Source organism: Elgaria multicarinata, chromosome 5 (genome assembly GCF_023053635.1).
Source record: "Elgaria multicarinata webbii isolate HBS135686 ecotype San Diego chromosome 5, rElgMul1.1.pri, whole genome shotgun sequence".
In the NCBI taxonomy this organism is placed as follows: domain Eukaryota; kingdom Metazoa; phylum Chordata; class Lepidosauria; order Squamata; family Anguidae; genus Elgaria; species Elgaria multicarinata.
Genome location: NC_086175.1, coordinates 63,717,281 through 63,743,546, shown reverse-complemented (window position 1 = coordinate 63,743,546; position 26,266 = coordinate 63,717,281). Strand labels below are relative to the sequence as shown.

General features: G+C 39.7%; 1 protein-coding gene across 4 annotated transcripts in view; it reads left to right on the top strand.

Moving 5' to 3' along the window:
• DMD (dystrophin) overlaps window positions 1–26,266 on the top strand; it is a 1,279,927-nt gene that overhangs the window by 658,363 nt on the left and 595,298 nt on the right. For all 4 annotated transcript variants that reach the window (XM_063126497.1, XM_063126496.1, XM_063126495.1 and 1 more), the window contains exon 44: window positions 19,312–19,462. In XM_063126497.1, the coding sequence (XP_062982567.1) occupies window positions 19,312–19,462 (151 nt within the window). The remainder of the gene's footprint in view (window positions 1–19,311; window positions 19,463–26,266) is intronic.

Below are 26,266 nucleotides of genomic sequence, written 5' to 3'. Positions count from 1 at the left end.
TGTCAACCTCCCGGATGTCTCCCACGCTTTCCCCAGGTAATCTGTCTTTTTTTAAAAAAAACAGTGATAATGCAGTATTTAAAATTATTGTGGGATAGCCCCAGTGTGTAATGCTGGCATAGCACTATCATTTTGCCACTAGATGGTGCTGTTTCATTGAACATAATAGCATTGCTGAGAGGAGAAGTTTTCAATTCAAAATCACATGGTCACCAGCAAAAGGAGTCCATCCTAAACACGGAAAGACACCAGAAGAAGAAATCCCAGTATGAGTGTAAGTTTTTTATCCTTTAAGATAGAGGCACCCAGAATGTTCTCATTTGGAAACTTTTGGCGATTTCTACATTTCTCATAATCACGGGGAGGAGTAGGAGACACACTGCAGCTACGTATGTTTGAATAATCTGTGCAACCAGTTTTTTCCTTGGTGGGAATGCAGGAGTCCTGCTCTTCCCAATTGAGCCCCCACTTCTTTGCGAACCTGTATGTGGTGAGTTCTCTTTGTAATTCCAGGTATAGCACTGGAGTTGAGGATTCCTTCTGGATGTTTCTGAAGACAGGAGTTTATTATTTGTCCTCTCTAAATTAATTGTTAAATATAACAAACTTTAGCTGTTCGTGCAATGAGCTTTCTTTGTATTAAGTACTCCCTTTTACCAAAGCTTCCTCTTACCTACCTACATGTGCCTTGTTTATAGGCATGGAGGCAGAATGATGAAGCATGTCTTGATCTGTGATCTCTATTGTACTCCTAGGGCATATAAACTATTTGTGGAATCACTCCTGACTGAACTTAAATTCTGTCCTCTAATGCAAGAGTGAGAACTTCCACTCCTGATGGGTCTCCAGATGTTTTGGCTTACAATGCCTTCACTATTGGCTATGATGGCTAGGGCCACTGGGAGCTGTAGGCCAAAACATCTGGAGGGTCATGTTGCCTACCTCTGCTCTGATGTGATTGGGGAGGCAGAGGGAGCATTCATCTTTGTCCATTGAATCCAACGGGACTGTTTTAAACTTTCCCATTTATTTTGCAGACATAATCACCTGGTTCACACGACATGACAGCCCATTGTGGCTTAATTTACCCATGGGGGCTATTGTGTTGTGCCAGGGACCCATGGGCAACTCTCAGGGCCTTGCTAGACCTACCTGGGAATCCATGCTTGAGGAGCAGTGAGCCCGCGCTACAATTAGCGTGGGCTGTCACTCCAGTCCAGATGTCAGATGCAACGGGCTGCAGGAAAGCCCCGTCGTGTCCTCAATTTTGTTTCTTCTTTAAAGGGCCGGGTGTGCAGGAGTGCACCACCAGCAAAGGTAGGGTTGTTGTTTTTTTAAAAAAATAAAGAGTTCCCCTCTCCCCCCTGCCCCAATTTTCTCCCTGGCCATGATTCCCCCACCCATGATCTCCGATCCCCCCATCCTCCGCAATCTCCAATCCCCCCCATCCCCTGCAATCTCCGATCCCTCCATCCCCCGCAATCTCCGATCTCCGATTCCCCCCCATCCCCCCTAGCTCCGGTTTCCCTCCCATCTCCCCACCCTGCCCTGATGGCTGCAGCGCTCCTGCGGAGCACTGTGAGGCACCCACCGCTTTTCCCGGCTACTCGCAAGTAAATGCGGTAGCCAGGAAAAGCGGCGGAACGGGCTACACACCGTCAGTCTTGGGCTCAGCCCGAGGCTGCGGGAAATACCGGGCCACAACTGGCACTGGTTATCCCAGGCCAAGGTAGGGTTACCCCTGCCTGAGCCCGGGATCCCCTGTGTGTCATCTGGATGCACAGGGGCCAGCCCGGGGCTCGCACCGGGCTACTCCATCATCTAGCAAGGCCCTCAGATAACCCTAAAGCAAGCCATGGGTTATTTGAGAATTGTCTAGCCCACGAACAACCCCTCCTACCTGGGTTCGCACAACATGGCAAGCTAGGCACTATGCAAAAATAGTGCCTCCATGTGCCCAGCAAAGTGCAACAAGCTCCACAGGTAAATTAAGCCATGGAAGGTGGTTGTGTCATGTGAACCAGATCAATATTACACTGTAACTGGGGAGAAAGTTCTGATCTAGACCTACCATAGCATTTAATCTAAGCTCTACTTCTTTCCTAACATCCTCTGGATTCAACTGATTTTTACTCTGTACACAGCTTGTTCTCGGATAATGTTTCATACTACTTATGCAATCATAACAATACACTGGAGTAAATCCATTTTGCTGGTATAACGTGTTTCACCAATACAGTAAATCCAATATTATTCCTATTCTTGCCTAGCAGACGTGGCTCGTGAGGTGCTCAGTTGGAATAGTATTGTTCTGTAATTATGTCAAGACTGGAACTATTATGTCTATAATGATATGTGAACAATATATAAGAGCGCAGACTTGTAAAAATTGATTATGTCTTTGTTTTGCAATTTAGATTTAGCTATAAAAAGTAACAACTTGCCATATTGCTGTATAATCACCTGTCTTCTATATACAGTATGTGTTTCTTCTTTCTCACTTTCTCTTTTGAAAATATGGAAAGAGGGGAAATTAATCTATAATATATACAAATGCAAATTTTCAGATTTTTATATGCAAATCTCCCAGGGTTTTCTAGAGTTTCCATATTTTACTTGAACATTTATAGTAAGTAGAATAAATTAGCTACAGTGTAATATAGTAGAAGAGCATAATTCCATCAATGCGTTCTGGCAGTTCTATAAAGCCCCCAGGAGTGGAAGTTGGAGTAGTTTGTCATGTAAGGAAGGAAAAGCATTCAGTCTTATTCTAAGAGACAATGTTCAAAAGGAAGAAAGTGGTTTTTTACTATTCTTTTTCCAATTGCTTTTTACTGAGCATTTTCTTGGATGCTATATTACAACTAGTTTTTCAGTCATTGCTCATACCATATACTGTATGTTGACCATGGTAGATTGTCCCAATGGATGCTATAAGCCACATGTATTAGCTAAATTAAAGTGGTTTATATTATTTGTATTTCACAGTTCAAACCACAAACTGCTGAGAAAAATTTGGTGATTTGCCACATGAATCTTTTGGTATGGTAGCAATGACAAAACAAGTTAAGTTAAAAAAACCTCTCTCATACACACACACACACACACACTGTTCTTTTTAGAGATTGCACTAAAGAGGGCAATGACCTGGTTCATGCAATAAAAATAAGCCACCATGGCTTATTTAAATCGTGGCTCATGTTGGATGTATACTGGGCACATATGGGACACAATTTCCATAATCACCGGCCAGGCACTGCTAGTCGTGTCACCCAAACCAGGGTGGTGTGATTTATTGGAGGGGGGAACCACACCCATGCACTGTTGTAGGGTGGTGATGGAATCATGCCCTGCACACACCAGGATTTAAATGAGCCATGGTGGCTTATTTTGATAGTATGAACTGGCCCCACTGTGAGCCATTCATATGCAATGGGTTCCTTATACAGAGGGGGGAAAGGCAGGATATAAATATAATAATAAATAAATGTGTATGTGCATATAAACTTGGTACCAAAAGAATTATTCATCCCTTCTCTACAGTTACATGCTCTCCCAGGCTCTGGGATTTTTGCAAGCATTCGGCTTGAAGATCCATAAAAATCTTGGAGGGCATTTGCAAAGCACCTATAACCACTGTTATCTGCCTCAAGGCCCTGAAACTAATGGTAGGGCAGAGTAAGATAAGGCCGAAGAGGCAGTGGGTGATCCCTAGACCCTGACAGGATGGCTTTTCCCACCAGGACTGAGAGTACCGATTCTGTTGGACAGGTGACACTCTGAGGTAGTCCCAGCCCCTGGCAGAAAAGGTGCTCTGCTTAGGACTGAGGAGAATCCACTGGCTTGGCTGCCTTCCTTTGCAAAGGGTAAGTTTCAGGGCTTTAGGGCAGGAGAAGAGGGAGTGCCTCTGCTTCAAAGTTCACACCACCTCTATTATTTATTTATTTATTTATTTATTACATTTCTATACCGCCCAATAGCCAGAGCTCTCTGGGTGGTTCACAAAAATTAAAACCATTCAAAGTATAAAACAACAGTATAAAACCATAATATAAAATACAATATAAAAGCTCAACCAGATAAAAACAGCAGCAATGCAAAATTACAAATTTAAAACACCAAGTTAAAATTTATTTATAGACTGTTAAAATATTGAGAGAATAAAAAGGTCTTCAACTGGCAACGAAAGGAATACAGTGTAGGCACCAGGCGGACCTCTCTGGGGAGCTCATTCCACAGCCAGGGTGCCACAACGGAGAAAGACCTCCTCCTGGTAGCCACCTGCCTCATTTCCTTTGGCAGGGGCTCGCGGAGAAGGACCCCTGAGGATGACCTTAGGGTCTGGGCAGGTACATATGGGAGGAGGCATTCCTTCAGATAGCCTGGCCCCAAGCCGTTTAGGTCTTTAATTGTTAATACCAGCACTTTGAATCAGGCCCGGACCTTCCTGAATTTATAAAGTTTAAATATCAATATAACATTTTGTATGTAGCGTACATGTTGGAATAATATTGCCAGGTCACTTTTTTCTTCAGCTGGAGAAGAAAAATACACACAAGACAAATGTTTATAGACCCTCTATATGGAAATTCAGATTATCAGTTGTCTTAATTTGGGGGGGGGCAGTATTTTTCAGTTCAACAATGTCAGCAAGTTGTTACATAATCTGTTGTCTTCAGCATGGTGTACTGCATGCTTTATGTATACCTTGTATACAGTATAAGCAATATCTTTAAAGATTGTAGGGAACTATTTGGTTTTAAACAATACTTAGTGCCAATGGTACAATTATGTGCTGTTAAAAATTGCCTTTTATTATTCATGAAATAAGAACTTCTAGCTATGATAAGCTATAATTAAGACTGGCTGGGGTCTTTTATTATGCACTACTGGAGCACCTTGGGATTTTTTGTAAGACAGTCAATTAAATATTTAAACACTGATAGAAAGCCCTTGTAATTTTGGATCCCCAGCATTGAAACTTTGATTAGGGGGGAGGTGTGTGATAATTTCTTAGCTTTATCCTGATAATGGATATTCCTTATTAACTACCAGATCTGACTAGTCATACCATGTAAAATACTATAGACTCTTTTGCTAGATTAATAAGTATAGTTGGTGTAGAAGCCTGAGAAATAGGTACAAATCTGTATTCTTATGAGAAAATATGTGCTATATTTATAAATAGTCAATAATTTTAAAGTATTTGGACTGAACCCATTAGCTCATTGTTTATAAAAATAAATTTAAAGTAAGTACAAATAATTATATAAAAAGGAAATATATAAACAGAAATAATCTGTCCACTCAGGTTCAAAATGCTGGCCCAAACCAATAGGTCAGTGCTGCTTCTAGAATATACTTAGGCTTATGTTTATTCTCTAGCTATGAACTAATAATGGTCTGTACTCAATAACTTTCTAGAAAAGCCGGTCTGTGGACGGAACTATTGAGACTGTACACTTTAAGTAATGCCAAAACTGTTACCACTTTTCACAAGATTGTGGAAATTAAGGATCTGACTGATCCACCCCAAAGACACCTGTCCCTAATCTGTAGTTGAAAATAAATAGAGCATGAAGTGTATATACAAAACAATAAAAATCTGGCCAAGATTTAAAAATGGTGGGTACATTGAAATGTCTGTTGAAAATGTCTTTTAAGCACTTAACACTGCTTCCTGGTCTTTTGCAGCTGCTGAGTAGACAGGCTTGACTGGGAAGCAGTGAGGCAATACAGAGAAAATGCAGTCTACTCTTGCTTCTCATAATCACACAAATTCTGATATGAAAGTGATCTTAGTATCATTCCCCAGATTCTGATCTGTCGGTGGCAGGTCATTATTTGTTCACCGATGCTTACACCATTGTCATGGCAACTGATAGTCTTAAGGCCCATGATGTTCTTTAGACACAGAAGTGATTGCAGTCAAAAGACATTTTCAGATGGAGTGTGTGTGTGTGTGTGTGTGTGTGTGTGTGCTTTTAAAAGCATCTGATGAAGTGAGCTCTGCCCTATAAAAGCTTATACCAAAGTCAATGTGCTGGTCTTTAGGGTACCACCGTTGTTTTTCTGCAATAGAAAGACTCGACTTACCCCTCTAGGATATAAAAGGTTTTTTTTGGGGGGGGGGGTTATAGATGAGGTCCTCCTCAACATATTGTGCACTTGTTAAAATGAGAGCACAGATTATGAGGCTTACTATTTAGGTCATTTTATCCTCATTTACTGCAGACATTCTATAGAAATCCAGTAGCCACCCAGCTGGGACAGCTTTGGCGGAAAAATGGCCATTGCAGTTGGTGAGGTACAGAATAAGGCACCTTGTGTTATTGCCACACATATGCTACATGAGACAAGGGTGGGGCAAGCCTATAAAGGCTAGTCCCACCAAGCATTGGCCTTTTTCGCTTTTTGGCTCCCCTCCCTCCCTTTATCTAATATAAGATTGGCCAGTCGTTCCCTTTGGAGGGGGGACTGAGTAGCATGGCTCTTCTTATGTTCTTAATGATAAAGTCTCAGATAACCTTTTTATCATGGTCACAATCAAACTTGACTGATAACAAAAAAGCAACAAATACTGAAAAAGGGGACTCATCTACACCAAGCAGGATATTCCACTATGAAAGTGGTATGAAAGTGGTATATAAAAGGCAGGAGCCACACTACTGCTTTATAGCGGTATTGAAGTGAACTGACAACTGTTGGGGCCCATTGACTAGGGTGACCATATGAAAAGGAGGACAAGGCTCCTGTATCTTTAATAGTTGCATAGAAAAGGGAATTTCAGCAAGAGTCATTTATATATATGGAGAACCTGGGGAAATTCCCTCTTCATCACCACAGTTAAAGCTGCAAGAGCTAAACTAGAGTGACCAGATTAAAAGAGGGCAGGGCACCTGCAGCTTTAACTATTGTGATGAAGAGGAAATTTCACCAGGTTCTCCATATATACAAATGACATCTGCTGAAATTCCCTTTTCAATACAACTGTTAAAGATACAGGAGCCCTGTCCTCCTTTTCATATGGTCACCCTACCATTGACACATACCATATACCACTTTCATACCACTTTCATGGTGTTATATCCTGCCTGGTGTAGATGTGTTATGGGCCCAAACAGTTGTCAGTGCACTTCAGCACCACTATAAAGCAGTAGTGTAAATCCTAGAGTGCACTTCAATACCGCTATAAAGCAGTAGTGTGGCTCCTGCCTTTTATATACCACTTTCATACCGCTTTCATAGTGGAAAATCCTGCTTGGTGTAGATGAGCCCTTGGTCAACAAGGGCAGTGATATGAGTCAATACTAAACATGTTGGGATAAGATGTGTATTGGCTGGATAATTTCATTTTGGATGTTAGCCAATCTAACTTAGATACTGTTAATTCCACTAAAACAATGTTTCTCAGAATGTATTAGTGTCCATGTCAGCCACATATAGTAGGAAGAACACTAGATAGTTCACACTATTAACAACTACATTGTGTAGTGTACAGAATATGCACATATTGTTCAACTAAGCAAAATGAATAATGCACCTTGGTTCTTGAATGTGCAATCTCCTGCCTGTTGGAATAGTGATGGTAGGGAATCATGCTAAAAAGGGTGCAAACTAAGAGTTTTAGAGCAGTTAGTAAGCACAATAACAATGGTTACTCGAGGTGCAAAGCTAATTAACAGCTGTGGATCCACCAAACTGTCTAGGGTGCAAAGGGGGTCACAAAGGTAGGGAAATGTTGCCTAGCAGCCAGATGAACAAAATGGTTTCCTTTTTAGCCTGGGTTTCTTTTGTGTAAAAGGACTAGCCTGTTCAGTATGTTTTGTAGTAGTAGTGGTTTGATTCTGTTAGAAGCCTGGCTGATTTGCTCTGCTTTTTGTACTTCCTGCTGTTTTACAACTCTGTTATGACTCTTTAAAGCTTGCCGGGCACTTCACTTTCGGGATTCACTCTGCTTTATTTAATCACTTCTGCTAACACTACTAACACATAAGAGGGAAAGAAGTGAGTTCCTGGAACCATTTCACCCTATCCTCACTTCTCTCACAGGAGTTACCACTGGGAGGACACATCTGTGCTAACTGTATTACATATCTGCCAGGTAGTATAGAAAGGTAAAATAAAAGGAGTAAAAGGTGCATAGTTCAAATGCCATCCAAAGGTATATCTAGTTTCTATAGGGAAGTAAATCATATTTGCATTAACTCCCCCAATCTTTCATGCATAATCTGTCCTTTTGAATAAATTATTGAAGCATAATCTTTCCTAATCTGGCAGGAAATGGAGGTGTGGAACATGAGAGATACCTTCTGGCTAGTTGCACAATCTGTGTAATCTTACCTTGATTGTAATATGAACCATTATTGGGAGTGGGATGGGGAATAAATTCAATGGATAACCAGTTGGCACTTCTCTGCCACCAATGGACAGAGATTTTGTTTTGTTGTTTCGGGGATTTAAAGTGGAAACAATAGATAAAGAGGTGATTTCAAAATCATTCAGAAGACAGGAAATATTTACCTGGAACATCAAATATCAGCTGGTGTCACAAAAGCTTTCTAATGCTTGGGATATCCTAAGGGAGTAAATTTTGTGGAAAAGCACAGTTCATAGTCAGGGAAAATGAGTACAATTTATCATGTGGTTCTGCAATTTATCTGTGGAATGTTACCATAGTGTAAAAGGTAAATTTATATTTGCTTCTGTGCATTTGCGAATTCAGAATATTAGATAACACATCATCATTCAGAAGGAGTTACAAACTTTTGGTCCTTTATGTCCTAGAAATATTAATTAAGTCTATCATAAACTAAGTCTATGTGATTTTACTGCAAAGTATATGAATTTGGTCTTGCTGTATTGTTGGGGTTTAAATAATTAATTTTGACAAGCTGAAAAAATCAAAGTTTATTGCCAATGACATTTATGCTTGTTTGAGGACTAGGGAGTTGCACTGTGTTGCATTCTTCCATATAATGTATTTAATTAGCTGCATTCTCTTCATTTTCTCCAGGGAAATGATAACGGATGCTTTTAATTCTGGCATCCAAACAAAATGCTCTCAAGCTCATCTATTTATCATCACCCTGAAATGGGAGGAATGTTTGCTGTGAAATTTGAAATGTGGTGTGTTATTGTGGGGTGCGGTGCAGAGCATGAACTATGTTCAATTTGGAAATTCATTCATTCATGGTCAGTCCAACTATGACTTGCATGTAACTTTTATTTCAATGGCAGAATATAGCAAGAACAATGAATAATGCATTAAATAGCTTACCTTAGATTGCAGGTATAAAAAACACAGCCTTACCCTTATCTTTTATGTTAATGTTGATTTATTGATTTATTGATTTATTACATTTATATACCGCCCCACAGCCGAAGCTCTCTGGGTGGTTCACAAAAGTTAAAAACAGTAAACATTAAAAAAAATATACAAAATTTAAAAACCATCAGAAACCATAAAAACAACAGTATAAAAACAACAGTATCCATTTAAAAACAACAGTTCTGGAGTCCGTTAGAAAACAAACTTAGCGTTGTTAAATGCTGATGTATATATATCATCCTACATCGGAATCAACACTCTGCATCTCATCAAGTTTGTCAATGAACGTATTTAAGATACATCCACACTGAACATATTTACGATACATATTCCTTTTATTTAGCAGCAAGCGAATGCTCTCTTTTGCTGTGTTAATCCTTTTTTTTTTTTTACCCAGTTCCCTGACTCTTTTCTGAAGTCTTGCAGTCTGCCTTTATTGTCATCCTCTCTGTCTTAATTAGGGTGCTTCCCAGGGATGGCCCTTTTATTAATCTGACTGAGGCACCTGTTTCGGGCAGTGGAGTGGGAGGAGTGATGGGCTGCCACTATCCCGCAGCCTCCAGTGGGTGCTCTGGAGTGCCCTGCCAGTCACTGTCCCACCATGACATTTGATTAGAATACTGTGTACCATTCTGGTCACCACACCTAAAAAAAAAAGATAAGAAGATATTGTAGAGCTCAAAAAAGTATAGAAAAGGGCAACTAAAATGATCAGTGGGGAGAGGCTGGAGCATCTCCCTTAGAAGAGAAAGTTACAAGAGGTGGGATTGTTTAGCTTGGAAAAAAGGAGGGTAAGAGGAGACATGATAGAGGTGTACAAAATTATGATGTGGAAAATGTGGATAGGGAGACAATTTTCTCCCTCTCCCATTATACTAGAACCTGGAGTCATCCCATGAAGCTGATTTGTGGGAGATTCCAGACAGATAAAAGGAAATACTTTTTCACACAGTGCAGTTAAACTATGGAGGTTGCTACCGCAAGATGGCCACCAATTTGGATGGCTTTAAAAGGAGGTTGAATTAATTCCTTGGAGAGAAGTCTATCAATGGCAACTAGTTGTGATAGCTATGTGTTACTACCAGTATCAGAGGCAATTGCCAGGAAACATGAGTGGGGGAGTGCTATTGAACCCATGTCCTGCTTGGAGTTTCCCACTGACAGCTGGTTGGTCACTGTGTGAGCAGAGTGCTGGACTAGATGGATCCTTGGTCTGATCCAGCTTGGCTCTTCTTATGTTCTTAATACAGTAGTTGGCAGAACTCTCTGCAGCCACCACCTGCCCTCTGTTTCCCCCACATTGCACCCCCTTTCCCCTTAGCTTTGCTGTTGCTGTGGCTGGAAGAAGCAGCCATGAGCCTCTGGCCAGTGAACTCTCAAGAGACCTGCTGCCCAAACTCTCGTGAGAGCCACACATCCAAATTGCCGATGAAGCAGCGGCAAAGGTCTTGGGAAGGGGGGCATGAGGCAGCAGCAGGAAGGGGTGAGAGGTGGCAGTGCATGTTTCCTCCCACTTGGAGTGGCAAGAGGACTGGGCTTCTTAATGGAATTGTTTTCCTAGGGTGGCTGTGACAGAATATGTAAGTGATCTATGTTGAAAATGGTGGAGTGGGAACTCAAAGCAGTGGTAATTGACTCTGCAATTCAGCTGTGAGCAGAATCAGGGCAGACACAGCCCTATTTGAGAAGGCCCTGCCTCAGTTCAGTTCATACCCCATTCGACTGTCCAAGCAATACTGCTTGTTTTTCCTTCCTCCTCACCTTAGAGAACGGGGATGCAGTAGCAGGTGCAGAGGGTCCCGTTGAGAAGTGATGCTCTAAGCACATTTTTCCACCGATGGTGATGGGGTAGCAAATAGTTAATTATTTGATTCTTACTTAAGAGAAACTTATAGTAAAATCCCATTCTTTCCTTTGATCTACATAGGTAACAACCAGAATGCTTATTTAAAAATACATCAAAGAAGGAATGGCATAACATAAGAAAGGAAATTACTGCATTTTACAGCTTGATAAAAATAGTTGCAATGAATTTTATTTATTTATTTATTACATTTTTATACCGCCCAATAGCCGAAGCTGTTGATAATGCCACACAATACGATTTCGGTTTTTTAACCACCAATCCTGTCTATATCTGAAAGTGTTCTACAGTTTACCTATGCTGTGCATTTTAATTCTGTGAGGGAAGCCTTTTCCTACAATATCTGCCAATGATACTTTTGGAAATAGATATTGGTCCAATGCCTAGCCATGGTGAATTATAGCGTTGTTGTATCCCACCAAGTTTATGAGCTCCATCAGATGAGCATTTTATTGCACGCTCGTTACTGGGCACTCACGGATTTTTGTGTGTCCCTCTCATGAAATTGTCTGCCGCCCACACACCTCCTGCCCCTTCTTGCCTTCTTCACACCACAAAAAAACATCCCAGTAAGTCCGATTTAAAATAGAGACGGAAGTTGCCGCTATCTCCTGCTTTGTGCAGGAGAAGCAGCACAATCAAAATGACCTACTGAATGGGCCACATGTACATTGTTTACTTCCCCTTTCAAAAGAGGAAGTAATGAGGAACAAATGCATGGGTGGAGAAGCGACGGTAAGCAAACATGATTTTCCCCTGTGTGATGACGCTCTAAGTATAGCTTAAGTACAAATAAAACATGTAAAGAAGAAAGATGAAAAGGTCAGACTAATTTAACAACAGGTTAACTTTTTATAATTCTTTTTATTATTATTTTCACAAATCATAAAAAGAAAAAGAAAAGAATGGAAGCGTACAACATTGCAAACATATTTATTTATTTTATTTATTTATCATACTTATACCCCGCTCCTCAGCCAAAAAAGGCTCTCGGAGCGGCTTACACTTAGCAAAAAAGACAGTAATAATATAAGGGCTTGAACCATCCATGAAAAAACAGGTTAACTTTTTAATAATAAAAACAGTAGGTAACTGTGTAAAAGCAAGTTTCTGTAGAGTATCTATTAGAATGACCTTAAATATTAAAGCTAACACTTCGGTGCACATAAATAGAATTATTAATATTACTTTGAAGTTTTGTATATTTCTTACAAGGTGCTAATTGTGCTGAATCAAGTTGACAACACTGCATAATTTTTAGGTTAATATTAGCATAATCCTTTAGGACATTGTTTAGAAGAAGTATAGAAATATATTGTACACAATATTTTGTTGAATGTGAACAAAAAGGCTTTATTTTTGTCAGCTAAAATATCTATGACAGAAATAATGAATTTGAAATGTATTGTTAATCATCAGACATGTTCTTTCTAAACTTAACCAGTCTACTCCTATTAAAAAGACTTCCTTTCGAATACTTATTAATCTAATTCAGAATATTAAGTAGATAACAGCATCAGAGTGATTTTTGGTTTTAACATTTTTAGACTACTAAATATCAGTGAGTATTTCTTATAACTTTTAATTTTAGATTGGACAGATACTTTACAGGAAATTTATGAAAATGACTATTAAAATATATTCTGAGTTGCTGTCTTTAAATGATTTACCTCTGAATTTTTTAAGGTTGCTTTGATTCAAAACAAAACAAAATGCCATTTCTGATGTATTGGACCTATGATTTGTCTCAAGTGACCATTAACTATGCATGATCTATGCTATACACCATGTATTCCAGTTGCGTGGGATCAGTTTCAGTTGTGGCCTCAGGATGGTGAAAAGATACTTGATGGGCTTTGGCTGACAACCTGTGTAGGGCCAATAAATTGAAGTTGCTTTCTGACAAGATGGAGATGCAGTAATTAGATGGTTCTTGTTCCTGGGAATGTAGTGTTCAACCTATTCTGGGTGGGGTTTCCCCTGAGAGAGCAGGTTTGCATCTTTGGGGGTATTTCTAGATCCAGCACTGTCACTTCATGCCCAAGTGGTCTCTGTGACACAGCATGCCTTTTACCAGATATGTCTGATTTCAAGTTGTAGCCCACTTCTGACATAAATGATATGGCCATGGTGTCTATGCTCTAGTAGCCCCTCCCCCCCAACTGGATTACTGCAATGCATTATATGCAGAGGAACCTTTGAAGATGGTTTGTAAGCTTCCGTAAGTACAGAGCATGGTTGCAGTTCACCCATCTACTGTCAATTTCAAAAGAGCTTCATTAACTACCTATTCACTTTTAGGCCCAATTGAAGGTGCTTACCTTTAAAGTTCAAAATATCTTGGAATCCAACTACTTGAATTAATACCTACACCCATATCAACCTGCCCAGTGCTGGCTGTAGATTTTAGAGAGCGCATGGGCAAGACACCAGTTGCTATTGCTGCTTGTCTTCTTTGTCATCATTACTACCACTTCCTTGCTTGACTGGTAGAGAGCCAGTGAGCAAGTAGGCAGGGGCAACTACTGCTCTTGACTTCTCCCCACCACTTTTGTCTGGGCCAGAGTGAGAGGCGGATGAATAAACATGTTGCAATGGCAAAGAGAAGGAGCAACTCTTAGTGGTTCTTGTCAGTACTCTGGTGTGGGACCTTGACAGTTGGCTGACCATGATGCCAGCCCTGAATCTCTCTATTCTTTATCTACCAATGCCTTTCTCTATATACCTGTTCCATCAAAGATATGAACATTGTCTTTAAGAGAGACTGAGGTACCCCAGCTATGCCTTCCCAAAGATGCTAACTTTGCTAAAATTTAGGTACCATTAGCAACAGAATTTAGAGAGAAGCATTTCACATTGTGCAATGAGTCTTTATTTCTCTTGGTCTAATTAAGATTCATAAGACCCATGGCCCAAACAAGTCACATATTCGGAAGGATCAGGAGAAAGCTTCTGTCTGTTCTTCCTTAGGAGAATCCTCATTAAACATTTAGAACCACTACTTTATAGGCTTTGGGCTAGCAACTACTGCTTCTTGCATATAGAAAAATGGTTATAGATTGACCACTGAATAAATGTGCAAATCTAGCACAGTATCCAATGGTGCCTGCATGTTAACGGGACCCACCGCTAGTACATTGGGAAGCTAGCAGTTCCTGCAACAATGAGAAATTAGCTGATATGCTCATTACTGGAATGGTACAGATCAGTGGAGCTTGCAGAAGGGAGCTTCGCTGACCTGTCCTATTCTGGAAAGGAGCATTTCAATTAGTTTCTGGGGTTGCTTTAGGAAGCACTAGCTTCCTGTTGTGATAGGGGATGGTCCAATGGGCACAACAGAATGAGCAGAGGTGCAGAAACAGTGCTAGATATTGCCCATAGATTGTAGAAGATTGAGAGTGTTGCATGTACTTAAAGTCCAGTCTGAGAAGGGTTTTGTGGGAGAGCACAGTGTCCATGGTACCTTGGGGGACAAGTAGGGTAGGTATATTGCAACAGAAAATACAGTGGATTATCATTTTTGAGTAAATGATTTTTTCCTCCTTCCCTTGTTTTAGTATCACTGACATTATCTGATGTTAAGAGAAATGAAAACTTTCTTTACACATAATATTAGAGTACAGTAGCCTTTCCCAACCTGTTGACCTCCATCTGTACAATTCCCAGCATCCCCCAACCAGCTGAAGGGCATTAGGTAAGGGAAGGCTGCACTATTGTATAACATAGTATATTTTTTAAAGTAAATGTACAGTATGTATGTATTTAATTCATACCTTACCTTTCCACCGAAAATAAAAAAATGTAACTCAAGGCAAACATAGACTTATGACATTAATTCACGATAAATTTCAAATGCGACAGTTGCTTTAAAAATCTAAATTTTAAAACAAGCTTCATAGCATTTGGAATTTGAAATACGTGCAAGAAAACATTCTCTTTGGAAGTACTTATTAAAAATGTACATCATTTGTCAGAAAGGAAAGAACTGTATATTTTAACAATTGTAGTGAAATCTTCTTATGTAACAACTCAACCACAATTCTGTAGTCAGATGAAAGGAACCTTTCAATGAATTGTGATTAATACATAATAAGATATTTTGATGGTCTCTTGATAGAATGACTTTAAAAAACAAAAACAAAATACAACCATCTCTTGTACTCATCTCATAGCTAAGACTAGTTTCATTGTCTCTTTTATCTTGCAGTGACTTATTTCATAAAAAGGAAAAGACTCCTGGATTTGTATTGTTGAGTTCCTGTCTGCTCAGGGACCTGGTGCCATCAATAATAGGTTCTTTTTCATCTCACAAAAGCACTCCAGATCTATTCTAGTTATTTTTACTGTAACAAGCATTGTAGAATCTGACCCATAGTATGCTCTTTCACTGTAATTGTTCTTGAAAAGGACAGGAGCAAATCAACCTTTTCTGAAAAATGTGGGTATCAAAATCACAGAATATACAGAAATGGCAATGGGCGTCTATAATACTACGTTGAATTCTGTAGCCCTGCTGACAGTACAGACTAAGTACAATAGTTCTTTATCAGCAGTTTGAAGACATATTTGAGCATATTTGACTACCATTGCCTTAGAGAATGAACTGCTTATGGTAAAATATCTATGCTGGCATTTATGGAATATATATAGCTCTGTTGCTGCACACTTCGGCCCTTTCTACACCTGTTAACCCAGGAAAATGGAGGGATCATCCCTGCCTGCTCCCGGGATCCCCTGTGCATCATTTGGATGCACAGGAACGATCCCAGGACAATCCCGGAGAGAAAGGTAGGTGTAGAAATGGCCTTAGACAATTTCACCCAGTCAACAGAAAGGGCTCCTGACCTGTGGCAATGCCTGTGGGAGGGGGAAGGTCAGGCCGGAGAAAGGTGTCACCACCTTGACCTCCCCTTCCCCAACTGTATGCAAAAAACACGTGGACCTCATGGTGCCTCTATAAAGCTCTCACAGTGACTGCAAATTTCTAGTCATCACAAGAGAAGAAGCAAGGACAGGCTGTCTTCTAAGACTAGGGATTTCCTAGTCTCCCAAGATTTGTGGATGAGACTGGGGTAGAGGTGGAGGATATAAGGTAGGGATGGTGATAAAGAAATTGTTTGGTTCACATTTAGTACAAATTGAGGAAATTTGTACTAAACCAATACAGAACTTTCCAAACCAATACAGAACCTGGAATACAATTCTCCTTTAGTTAGCACACTTCTCCAAATTGTGTGATACAGTTCTCTGATCAAAAAACCCCAAAAACTTCATACGTTATAGACAACTATATTACATGAGTACATTTGGGAAAATAGCATATACCAGAGGAAAGGGCTTGCAAAAATGCAAACATTGTTTATAAACGTTATTTATACTGTATATAAATTTTATATGCATACAAATTTGCATGAAAATACATATGAGTTGTCATGCAGGCTTTTAAAGAAAACATTTGCAAACTGATGGAGATGCAGGATAGAACAAACCTTTGCTTTTTTTTAAATGTGAACATTATCGAAAGCAAAACAGACAGATTCATCCATCCCTAATATAAGGCCCCATCGCACACATCTTGGCTTCAGTTTGGTCAGGCAGGCACTACAGTTGGGTCATCCCAGACTTACAACTGGTTGCTGTTTTAGGGGCTAGGAATCAATTGTTTCATGGCACCCTGGTCTTAGCTAGACTTAAGGTTTATCCCGGGATCGTCCCGGGGTCATCCCTGTTCAGGTAAATGACACACAGTATATTCCGGGAGCAGGCAGGGACGACCCCAGGACGACCCCAGGATAAACCTTAGGTCTAGCTAAGGCCTCAGAGTGGATATGGATTGGCATCTTTTCTCCCTTCATTAGGGTCTTACCACCTTAGGGGTTCTTGAATATTTTATACTTATATAATCATCATCACTTGGCAGGACTTAGGAAGACATTTGCATGAGTCCCAATGCCCTTGGGAAGTCTTCCCCAGAAGGGGGAGGGGCCTGTAATTGTATCACAATGGGCCATTCAACAGATTTTGGGCAACTGCTAAAGAGGAGACCTCCTCTTAGCCTAACCAGGTGCTGACTACAGGGATCCGTCACAGGCAGGAGGGTCAAGCATGAGCAGATTGCCCAATGAATAACAATGGCATGGATAGCCGCATCAGAACTTCTACCAGGGGGAAAGACAGTTTATTCCCCTCCCCATATTAATTTTGTGATTGCAAAAGTGTACGTCCATCAGCTGTTAAGGAATATTGTTACCATGGTTACAGTAAGTCCCACTGAGGTGTCCAGTGTCACTTACATAGGCTGTATTGAGGGGACTATTGAGTAGGGATCCAGAGGGGGCTGCACTGCCGCCACCCCTGACAGCATACCATTGCTCCTGGCAGCAGGAGTGAAAAGGAATTCGCTCTGCCAGGAGACTCTCTGCTGGGAGCAACACTTTGAAGAGACTAGGAGGAGGAGCCCTGAAGGCTAATATCACCTTGTAACCCCCTCCTTCAGCCAGTGACACCACAAAGCCCCACTAATATTGGGACTTGAGGAGCATCTCGTTCCCCCACCTCCCACCTGTAACTGCCCTCCCACAGTCAGGCAAGTAGTAGGGCACTGAGAAGGGCATCAGTGTCTACAGTGTTTAATAAATGAATGAATAAAAATAATGTCCTTTATGATTGAGTATTCAATGAATGTTCACCTTTAAAAAGAAAAATTCTCCTGGGTGGAATGTGCTGTGCATAGCTGTTGTCCACTAATGAAATGTGCTGTGCATGCCTATTGTCACTTCTAGCCTGGTTTTGTAGGAACCATTTCAGTTGATGCATCCTGACGACATAGACAAGGTGCTCACAGTTGTGCAACCAATTATGTGCCTTCTTGAGCCCTGTCCCTTCTGGCTTATTAAAGCTAGCCAAATCCAGCAAAATAGAAACCCCCACAAAGGTTGCCAAAAAGCAATGGGGTAAGCAAAAGAGATGTTTTATTCCACAAAAATAAACAACTCCGATCCATTTTTCGACTACATGTAGCTCCTTCTTCACTGAAATTCAGTGTGCTTGGTCTTCAAACTCCTGTCTTTTGTGCTATTTTAAATTTGGCAGGATGAGCTTTCTTTGGCTTTTTTTTTAAATCTAGCCAACAGGATAGATAATTGTTTCCAGGGAATGGCCAGTGGGTCTTTGCATGAAGGGGTGGTATTGCTGCCCTTAAAGAGCCTCCCATGATTTGTGGTAGTTATCAACCAGTCTCTAATACTCCCATTTTTATGGAAAGTACATGAGAGAATTGTGCCTGGGCAACAGCTGACATTTTGGGGGGATATCAGTTATCTAAACCCATTTCTGTTTGAGTCAGGCCTGCTTTTGGAACCAAGTTGGCCTTGGGCAACCTGATGGATTACTTTTTTCCATGGAGGGATAAGGGGAGTGTGACCTTGCTTCTTCTGCTTGATCTCTCTGCAGCTTTTGATACCATTGATTATGGTATACTTCTGAACAGGATCTTTTATGTATATATATTTTTTTAAACTATGAGGGCATCACAATGATATGTAAATTAACATTTTTTAAATGTTTGGCTTGCTGCTTACAATCAAATAATGTCCTGAAGTATAGAATTTTAAACCTATGAATTTTAAGATGCAGTGATTGCTATTTTAATATTGTATTGGTTTCATATGTTATTTTCATACATTATTTTAACTAATGTTAGGTGCGCCTCATGTGGCACAGAGCAGTAAAGCAGCAGTTTCTGCAGCTGAAACTCTCCCCACGGCCTGAGTTTGATCCCAGCGGAAGCTGGTTTCAGGCAGCCGGCTCAGATCGACTCAGCCTTCCATCCTCCTGAGATCGGTAAAATGAGTACCCAGTTAGCTGGGGGAAAGGTAATAATGGCCGGGGAAGGCAACGGCAAACCACCCCGCTATAAGGCCTGCCAAGAAAACGTCAGCAAAAGCTGGCATCCCTCCAAGAGTCAGTAATGACTCAGTGCTTGCACGAGAGTTTCCTTTCCTTTCCTTTCCTATGTATTATATTGCGTTTGGTGTTGTTCAGCGGAAGAGGTGGGTAATAAATAAAATTATTATTATTATTATTATTATTCCATGGTTTCTGTTTCCTTCCACAGACGATTTGACAGATCAGTGGAGAAATGGAGAAATTTCCATCATGATATGAAGAACTTTAACCAATGGCTAAATGAGGCAGAACAAAATTTAGCTAAACTACAGATAGAGTCGGAGGATCCAGACCTTTCCAAAACCAAGCAATGCATCAAGGTAGGACTCAACCCTTTTTTTCTTTTTTCTTTTTTTGTAAGGACTTTTTTGTCTAGATGGCTGACTTTCCTAATCAACATATTTAGCTTGATATCATCCTTTGAAAACTTGAAGTGTATAGATTGACCGCAAAAAAACCCCTTAGTTAAATTAGAGTGTTTTCAAAGATTCCATCTTTTAAAATAGCAGCTATGGGGGCAGAAGGGCAGTTTGGATCAGGACTGCAGGTGTAGGACAAGGAGTTAATTCTTTCCTTAACACTACTAAGGATTTATTGTTTTGTTTTTTCAATGATTTATTTTTGCCCAACACTGATATTTGCTCCACTAGGGGAAAGTGCATATACATCCCCTATCTTATACCTTGGACTTTTCTCAAATATGGGACAGTCACCATCTCCATTTGTGATTATTTGACTCAATCTTTATACAGTGGGGAATTATATATTATCAATTGCCATGACCTGCAGCTGATCTGTGTTTTTGGATTTTATTTCTGCAACTTTAGTGATGCTTTTGAATTTTATTCCTGAATGTTAACTGATGTATATGTCTTGTGGTGAGGTCTGTTGACTGGATCAATAAGTTGATTAAATTGATTGCTTCTATTCACTTTGCATATATTAAAATAGTTAGCAAAAATTAAAATATGAATATATTAGCAAAAATAAGAAAAGAAAACCATGTTTTTTGATTCTGCAGTCATTCCATTTTTATTTATTTTGAGAATAGCTTTTAAAGCTTCTGTGAAGAAACTGATTTTTGTGAAACAAAAGTTTAATGTGTGAAGTTTAAGATGAAGGAGTTAAAGGGGGACATGTGTGTCTTTTTACTTGAGGCTTGTATTAGAAGGACTGATACACTGTAAACATGGTATGCTGATGGAGGGACAGTTACTGTTACTGTTAACATTTAGAGGGTAATGTGAAGCTAGGTCTTGGTTTATATATGAAACAGTGGCATCCAAATTTGTACCGTTTGACTGGAAAATAGCAAAATATTCTAAAGTTGACTATTGGTCATCACAATACAAACACAAAGCACACAAGTATAAAACAAAAACATTTGATACAATAAAGCAAGAATACAATAAAATAATCAGGATTTAAAACATTCCTTCTGTTTAACCCCCTTAGGATTTGACAGTGGTATGGTTTAGAAAGGCTGCTCTTATTTTTCTTGCAGCTTGCACAAATAAAGCTATCCTGTAGCTGATGAATCTGTCCACATCAGCCAACAGCCATCTAATTTTAAAATCATCTGATTGGCCTTCTAAGGTGGTCTGGAAAGGGAGAATAAATTTAGCCCTGGGCAAATTATATAATGGACAGTATAGGATATAATGTATGAGATCTTCAATAAGTCCTGCTTCGCACACGCAAAAGCACTCTTTTACAGGTCTATTAGAAAATCTTCCAGCCAGAAAATCAGTAGGCATCATTTGAAAACTGAGCTGGGTAAAAGTATGCCTAATGGGGAAAAAGGTTAATTCTCGCAAATAAGTAGCCCTTTTATGATCTGTTTTGATTTTGGTATACCAAGTAGCAAATTTACATTTTTTATGTATTCAGAAACTCTTCTGGCATCTTCACCCAACACAGTATCTCAGATCTTATGATTGGATACGTCCTGAATTGTTGTTGTTAAGGGATTGGGTCCTGAGTTTGAATGTAGGTGGTATGATACAATGTTGGCCACGCCAAAGCTCATTGACTGGAGGGTTTCGACCAGAGCAAATGTAAGGAGGCAATTGGGGAACTTCATTTGAGATTATCACCAGGGAAGAGTGCCAACAAAAGAGTGTGTTACTGAGTGTCTTTGTAAGAGGTTGAGAGGCTGAGGAAGATAGCAGTGAGACCAGGAAGCCAAGCTAGAAGTGTGCAAGGCAGAAGCAGAAGAAGCCCCCAAGTAGTAGCAGTGGGACAACCCTGTTAAGGTTCATTTACCAAAGCTCCACTTACTTTGGACACAAATAATGTCTGATGTCTTACCCTTTTCTCCAGGACATGTGACAGCAACTCTGTCATTCCCAAGCCACTCTCTATCTACATTAACAATTTATTCAGTTATTCTGACTGTAGCAATATTATAATAGAAAGTACTGTGTTACTAATTCTACTTTCTTAATGTTGATAGCAGCACCAGAAGTGTGTGTGGATTGTAAGACCCATCCTAACCATTTCTCCCTGATGTGCTAGTTTACCATGTGCATGGATTATTGTACAAAAGGATTATTGTACGTTACTTCCCAACCTGCACTATGAAATAGTATAATCAAGTGGAAAAATTGGGACTGCTTCGACTTTTCTATACATTCTGCTCAGTCATCTTCAACAGGAAGCAACGTAGGAAAATTCTTGATCCCCTTCGTAATGTTCATGTTTAATTAATAAAAAATATATATTCATAATTACTTTCTTAGGATAGACATCACACGAAATACTCTTCTTACCCTAGTCCCAGCACTGTCCTAAACTATATTGCAGCATTAAGCAGATGTGCTAATTCATTGAAGAATTGTGTGTTGCCTCTAATCCATAGTTATATCATTGTTAGTTTTATTTTTAATTTGATGGATCTAATTTTAATGCAGCATGAAGGAACAAACTCTTCTGGGGCAACAGTGCAGTGTCCATAGCAGCATATTGCTGAGCTGTCTGTTTTGGGCAGTGAATCAGAAAATGCCCACACATTATTTCCGCAGTAGTATTCATTATCTGTCTTTATCACAAAATATTGTTGGTAACTTTTTTAGTGATCAGGTGATGGATTTATTAAAAATAGTCAGCCTTCTCATCATGTTGAACTACATAAGAACATAAGAACTTTTGTAAACCGCCCAGAGAGCTTCGGCTATGGGGCGGTATATAAATGTAAATAATAATAATGTGCCTTGCTGGATCAGACCAAGGGTCCATTTAGTCCAGGACTCTGTTCACACAGTGGCCAACAAGTTGTCAACCAGGGACCAACAAAGCAGGACATGGTGCAACAGCACCCACCCATCCATGTTCCCCAGGATACTGGAGATAGCACATAATCATCAGGGCTAGTAGCCATTGATAGCCTTTGTCTCCAGGAATGTATCCAGCGCCCTTTTAAAGCCATCCAAATTGGTGGCCATCACTACATCTTGTGGTAGTGAATTCCATAGTTTAACTATGCACTGTGCGAAGAAGCACTTCCTTTTAGCTGTCCTGAATCTCCCACCAATCAGCTTCATGGGATGAACCTGGGTTCTTGTATCATTGGGAGAGGGAGAAAAATGTCTCTGTCTAAATTTTCCACACCATGCATAATTTTGTACACCTCTATCATGTCTCCCCTTAGCCTCCTTTTTCCAAGCTAAACAATCCCAGCTGTGGTAACCTTCCCCCATAGGGGAGATGCTCCAACCCCTTTAAACTAATTGGAAAATTTTCAGGAGAGAGAGGGAAACAAGCAAAGATCACCTTAGAGTCTGTTCTTGATTGACTATCCTTCTGTCCCACAGGGCTTTCTATCATCAACTTCACTCTGTAAATAATTGCAATAACTTAAATTAAGAGGTCGGAGATCCAATCACAGGTCTATATTATCTCATCAGGTTTGACCCTTAGATTGGCTTTTAGAAAGAGTATTGCAAAGGAAGTTAAGGAAGGATGAGGCTTGGGAAAAAGAGCGGAAAAATTGGAATTGAAGTAAGAATGGGCTAATCATTGAGGCATGAGGTTGGAGAAGGCAGCATCAGAAGATACAATCAAACAGTTTATTATATAACCACTGTAGTGTAGGCTAAAACAACCTATGTTCCACTGTACATTAGGCACTGCTATAAGTAGGTTTCTTATATGGATTCCTTACATGCAGAACATCTTCACCAGTTCTGTAATTAATAAGTGCTGTCAGCATGTTGAAATTAATTCTGCAGTTCATCAAAATATTTATTTGAATGTTTCACTTAAAATATTGTAACAATGAATGAAAAAATGGGGGGATCATAATATTCTACTATATATTATATAGTTCCTCATAAGAAAGTACAATCTCTCTGACGAGGAGTTGCAAAAATGGGAAATGCGGTGTCTCTAAAGTAAGCACCATTCCAAATTATTCCTTATTCAGTGTGCACACTCTATTTCATGATGTATAATTTAGTTTGTATAACCACGTATGTGTCTACTCTACACGTCGTGAGTGATCCTTCACATCTATTAATGATAACGTTTTCCAGTTTGATGCTGTTGTCTAGTTGCTCAATATGTGAATCAAGCAAATGATAGATGCTTAATTTTATATGCTCTGAAACTCAAACATGGTCAGATGATGCCTTAATCCTCTGAAGTGTTTCCCAGTTGGTTTCAGTTGAGATATCAAGCTCAGTGGACAAAATATAGACTATTTTAATGTATTTGAACAGGAACTCTCATGTGTTCTCATTATGCAGTTGAATATGTTTTGATGGCTGTATGGCTGTCACCTCCAAAATCAAAAGGTTGTTTTAAAAATACACCAGTTCATTTATCACTTTTAAACTTTTAGAGGGCATCATTATTATATTTTCAACTTTTTCTCGGCATTAATAAAGGGTCGAGCTATTGCATTCAACTGCAAAACTTACAGTTGAATATAAATTTGGAACTTTGCTGATACAATGCTGTGTTGCTTTCAAGTGCTCCATCAGCCATGTCTGGCCATATTGTTTTTCATCTCCACCTAGGCATGTATGAAGGCTCTTCTAAAAGCTACAATGTAAAGCTTGTGTGAATACTTCACATTAATGCGTCTGATTTCCTAAACGCTTTCCCCTAAATAGAAAAGAAGTGGTCCATTATCATTGTGGGTTCTGAGTGTGTGGACCATATGGTTCATTGAAGTTGGTAGAAGGAAGTTTTTTAGTTCATAGCTTCAGTTCCTCAGTTAACAAATAATGAGATGGTGAAATCTATTTCATTCCACTCCATGCTTCCTATTGCGTATGGCCTAGAGACAAATCATTCCATGACAGACCTCCATATCTTATGGGGTGCTATTCCAATGTACTGTTATGAATGTGCAAACCACTTTCCTGACAAAATCATGCAGATTCACTCTGACATTCACATTAATAGCAAGTTCTGTGGTGGTGACCGAGGCATCTGCTTGTTCAATATTAGTGGATGAGTTTTATCTTGAGGATGTGGCCAAGTTGCTTGGAGGGGTGAGGCCAACTATGGCTTCTTTTACCATTACAACTGCTTGTACTACTACTACTGATTCTCCATTACTACTACTCTTCTCTAAAGTCTTTCTTCAATGCAAAGCATTGTGGTCAGGGTGGCCTCAGAAATTGGCTGCACTGTTGGTTTTGCCATGAAAATGGCAAATACTGTTTACAGTTTCTCAAAATTACCAGGCCTATCTTGCCCCCTCAGTGCTATTCCCTAAGGAAGGGGTCATTTCTCAGAGCAAGGCATAGGTGCTCTGGAGAGCCCCATAGGAGTATCTCTGATTTTTCCACGGCAGCAGCAGCTGCTGGGTATGTGTAGATGCACTGGTGGTGGTGCATTGGTGGCAGCAGCATGCGTCCTCATGAGCAGTAGATAGAAGCAGGATCCATCGCCTGAGTCACATGGCTTGTTGTGGCTCCTGGTATGGATGGTGCTGGTTGGAGTCATCCATTCTGGCTGGTAAAAGCTTCCAACAGGAGACTGACCACATGACTGGTGGAGACCATAAAGGAGAGATAAGTATCTATGCCTTTAAGGAAAGAAGTTGTAAAAAAAAAAATCATTGAAGAAATTTTTGACCAGTCTCCAATCTCTCCTTTGAGTAAGGTCCTAGACTGGTTTCTTGAATGAAGCTAATTATTTGGACCCTTTCCCATCTGGATTCAGGCCAGTGACTTAAGCTGATGTTTTTTTACCAAAACAGTTCACATTTTAATTCTGTTTATATTTAAAATCTATAAATTTATAAACTGGATGTGCTACTGAATTGCTCTGAAATACTGTGTCACGAACATCTCATTACCTTCATATTAGTTTATTATGCAGTATAGCTATACTACATAAACAATTAGTATATAACAATATTGTTACATTTTCTAAATTATACAGTTATGGGATATTTAATCTCATGTGAATACCGAAGACTTTACCAGTGAAATATTGAGCTATCACTTGCAATCTCCCAGTGAAAATACAGCACTTTAATGACTAAGAATGAACACAGAGGTAATCAGCTGTGATATTTCTCTAGGCAACCAACCAAGATGCACTTTGGAAAAATGTGGGTCAGTGAGAAGATGTCTAACTAAATATGGTATCAAAGGAGATTCCAGAAATCTAAGCCACAGTGTTACTGAAAAGGGAATGAAGAAGTCAGCAGAGTATCAAGAATGTATGACTTCAGTAAAATATATTAATATCAACAGGCTGAATCCTCATTTTAATATCCTTGCAATATGCCTGTTTGCTCAAAAACAACAAAATGAGACTTCACACATTTAGTAAAAATAGAACATTTTTTTATCAGGCAACAGTATGTAACACATTTTAGCAGTGTCTAAATTGTTTTTTAAAAAGTTCTCAGGCTATAACACAGTAATCTATTGTAGTGCTTACAGAAAACGTGTGTGAGAGAGAGAGGGGGAGGAAGGAAGGAAGAAATACTACTGAAATAAATATGGCAATGGAACTGAGGCAAGGAAACTGAGGATAGAGAAGTTGCTAATATCCTCGGAAATAAAAAGGATGCAAGTCCATTAAGCCAAAAACAGTCTCTGCCCTCACATGCAAATCCAGTGACTGCCAAATGTCAAAAGCATAGACACAATGCCTTGACA